Here is a 3,716-nt window from a genome sequence, read left to right as displayed (position 1 = left end):
CTTATTTGATTAATATAGTCATAGTTTAGTTAGTTTACATTTATAATAATATATTTTTTACATATAATAGTTTTTAAAGATAATTTAAAAAATGGTAGCATGTAATTTAGTATATTGTTTCAAAAATTGTAGAATGTAATTTAATAGATTATTACAATAAAAGGACAAAATATGAAAATATTTATATATACATGGTATAAACATATACTATTAGTTTAATATTACATCAAATAATAGAAAATATTTTCATAATTTTTTTAAAAAATATTTTTCTTATATAAATTATTTTCTATAAGATAAATAAAACCTTACAAATAATTTAATTTTTTATTTAATTAATAAAATATTTTTTGTTGATCCATTTTTTAATACCTTAAATACTAAAAAAATATAAAAAAAACTCATGAAATAAATAAAACCTAAATTATAAAATATATTTTTTTAAGGTAAAGAACACACATTATAAAATATTTATTATTATTATTATTATTATTATTATTATTATTTCACATTTCAAAATCCACAGCGAAAACGTGCTTTTGTTTGCCATCTCCACTCGCTCTCTGTATATTTTTTATCGATCTATTTTTTTAATACCTTAAATGCTAAAAAAATATAAAAAAAAATTCATGAAATAAATAAAACTTAAATTATAAAATATATTTTTTTAAGGTAAAGAACACACATTATAAAATATTTATTATTATTATTTTTTTTTTTTTTTCACATTTCAAAATCCACAGCGAAAACGTGCTTTTGTTTGCCATCTCCACTCGCTCTCTGTGTACACTGTTAAGACTGACTGATGCCCCCGAACTCTTCCTCTCAACTAATTCTCCTTTTCCTTTGTAAATAAAACCCGTTTGCTACTAACAAACCTCCTCTCTTTTCTCCAATGGCTTCTTCTTCTTCACTTTCCTCTCCTCTTCCTCTTCCTTCTCCACGCGCCTCCCCGTACTCCCTCCACCACTGCCATCTACGCCTTCCCTCCCTCCCATTCCCCTTCACCTTGCACTCCAATAGACTCGCTATGCTCTCTGTCAAAAGCGCGCCTCCTCCGCCTTCTCCTCTCAGGGTTCTTTGCTCTCGTGATTCTCGAGGTAAGATAACCCAAACCAAAAACCCTAAAATCTTTCAGTTCTTGATTGGGAATTTGTTAAATTTGTTTGGTTTGTATTGATGTTGTTTTGTTATTATACCCATTCGTGTTTGATTTGGTATCGGTCTGCTACAGGAGAAAAAATTGCGAAATCTGATCCAATTTATCGTAATCGTTTAGTTAACTTGTTCGTTAATCGTATACTGAAAAATGGAAAGAAGTAGTTGGCTTATTTTATTATCTATCGAGCTTTGAAAATGTTTCAACTAAAGACCAAATCAAATCCATTGTTTGTTTTGAGTCAAGCAATTCTTGAAGTAACTCCTGATATATCTGTAAAAGTGAGACGTATTGGTGGATCAACCCATCAAGTTCCTATTGTGTTAGGGTCGGCGCAGGGACGAGCACTGGCCATACGATGGTTGTTGAAGGCCGCTAGAGAACTTCAGGGTCCAGATATGGCTTTCAAGTTAAGTTCTGAATTAATGGATGCTGCTAAAAGGAATGGAATTATGGAAATGCTGTGAGACGAACGGAATGGATTCATAAAACGGCTGAGGCAAATAGAGCTTTTGTGCATATTCGTTAACCGATGAATTGGATCTATGTTGAGGCATATGCTTGTGGAACCATACAGTGAGAGTGGAGAATAATCAATAGAATAGGAAAGAGTCATAGTTGACAGGTTATATAGACATATTCTCTTGATTGTGTTTACTTCTTTGTTTTTGGAACCTTACTTTTTAGATCTGTCACACTTTAGCATAGATGGAGGATTGATTTTCTTTCTCATGGAGAATTTTTGTTGAGTTCATTTGTCCTCTTTTTTCTGCTCTGTCCTATAACTTGGTTCAGAATGATTGGCTTTATATGTACTTGGTCTTTCATATGTTTATAAAGTCATTGTTGCTTAAATCCTGTTTGCTTGTTATTTATTCTCATGTTAACTGGTTGATTTTTGCGTTATCTAGAGCGCCCCACTTTGTATTTGTGTAATGATTTTGTTTGTTCTCAATGGGTAAGGAAAGAGAAGAGAAAGAAAAGAAAAGAATCAGGGTGAAAAATGTGAATATTGCTGAATAGCTCTGTTTTTTCAGAAGTTCTGGAATGATTTGAACTAATTAGAAGTTCATCCATGCATTGGGTATGCATGTGCGTGCAATGTGTTTTCTAGAACTTAAATCATGAGAAATGAATATGAGTCGAGACCATTGAAAAGATGGAGATCGCATTTTTTCTTTGTAATGTTGTTCATTCAAGTGATTGTGAAGAACGAGTTCATTTCTTGATCATTATCGGTTAACTGATATCTTTAACCATACATATCTGGTGTTTGTTAAATTTCTGCTTGTTTATTTGTTTCCAAAATCATGATTTTGTGCTAGGATGTTGGTGGGACATCTAGAGGATAATGTTTGATGACCTTGTTAATCACAATTTCGCTGTATGTACAGCTGCAGCTGTCACTAAGGATTCATGGGAGAAGTTGATTTTGAAAAGTGATATACCAGTCCTAGTTGAATTTTATGCAAGTTGGTGTGGGCCCTGCAGGATGGTTCACCGGGTGATTGATGAAATTGCTGGAGAGTATGATGGGAAACTAAAATGCTTTGTTCTTAACACAGACAGTGACTTGCAAATTGCTGAGAATTATGAAATTAAAGCTGTCCCTGTGGTTTTGCTTTTCAAAAATGGAGAGAAGCGGGAGTCGGTCGTTGGCACAATGCCAAAGGAATTCTATGTTGCTGCCATTGAGAGGGTTCTCCAATTGTAAACATGCATCAATGCTTGAATTGAAAATCAGGAAAGTTTATGAGTTTGTCTCAAGTATGTTGCCTGTACAGTGTTTACAAATATGTGCTTACTGGTCATCACCAATTAACCAAAGGCACTGGGAGTGGGGAGTTACCTCTACCTTTCTGATATTCTGTAAATGTATGCATATGATCTTTAATCACTTGCAGTACATTTTATTTCATTGCATTCTAGCTGTTTTATACAACTTTTTCGTCAACAGATTAGTTAGTGTTTTCTTTTGGATGAACATTTGCTTTCCAACGATTGAGGAATGAATTGTGATAGGGCATTCTTCCTGAAGGTCTACCCTCTGCTCCTGGCTTTTTTCAATGGTACATGACCTGTTAGCCCACATTGGATCGCAAGTTTGTGTTTAAGCATTTGCGAAAGGCTGGGCTCTTCCATAAATATATTTTTATTTATATTACCCATTTTAATTTGATTATTTCAATTTTTATATTAAAAGTATGAATTAAAAATTGAATTGAATTGAATTACTAAAAATTAAAGACATCCCAAACCGTTTGCCTTAAAAAAAATAAATAAATAAAGAAATCCCTAACCGTCAATTATCTCGTGTCAATGCTGTCAGCTCACCCATGGCCAAGTTAGATAGGTTGAGTATTATATAATCAGATTTAATATGGATTCGAGTATAAGAAATAATAGTTTTGACGAATTTAAGTTTTTTGCATTTTGGATATTTGATTTTAAAATCTGTTTATATAAATAAATATACTTTTTAAAAATAATATTTATGAAAATTTTTATATTATATTATATTTTCAATAAATAAAATTTAAATATTTATAGAATTATT

At 31.8% G+C, this 3,716-nt stretch overlaps 1 protein-coding gene across 1 annotated transcript; it reads left to right on the top strand.

Moving 5' to 3' along the window:
* The first annotated feature begins 770 nt into the window (after window positions 1-770).
* On the top strand, window positions 771-3,196 carry LOC110654678 (thioredoxin M3, chloroplastic). The gene is made up of 2 exons (XM_021810747.2): window positions 771-1,100; window positions 2,554-3,196. The coding sequence occupies exons 1-2, from the start codon at window positions 896-898 to the stop codon at window positions 2,871-2,873; spliced, it is 525 nt and encodes a 174-aa protein (XP_021666439.2). The 5' UTR covers window positions 771-895; the 3' UTR covers window positions 2,874-3,196.
* Window positions 3,197-3,716: the final 520 nt, after the last annotated feature.

This window comes from Hevea brasiliensis, chromosome 8 (assembly GCF_030052815.1).
Source record: "Hevea brasiliensis isolate MT/VB/25A 57/8 chromosome 8, ASM3005281v1, whole genome shotgun sequence".
In the NCBI taxonomy this organism is placed as follows: Eukaryota; Viridiplantae; Streptophyta; class Magnoliopsida; order Malpighiales; family Euphorbiaceae; genus Hevea; species Hevea brasiliensis.
The sequence above is the reverse complement of the archived record's forward strand: the minus strand, read 5'-3'. Positions and strand labels throughout refer to the sequence as shown.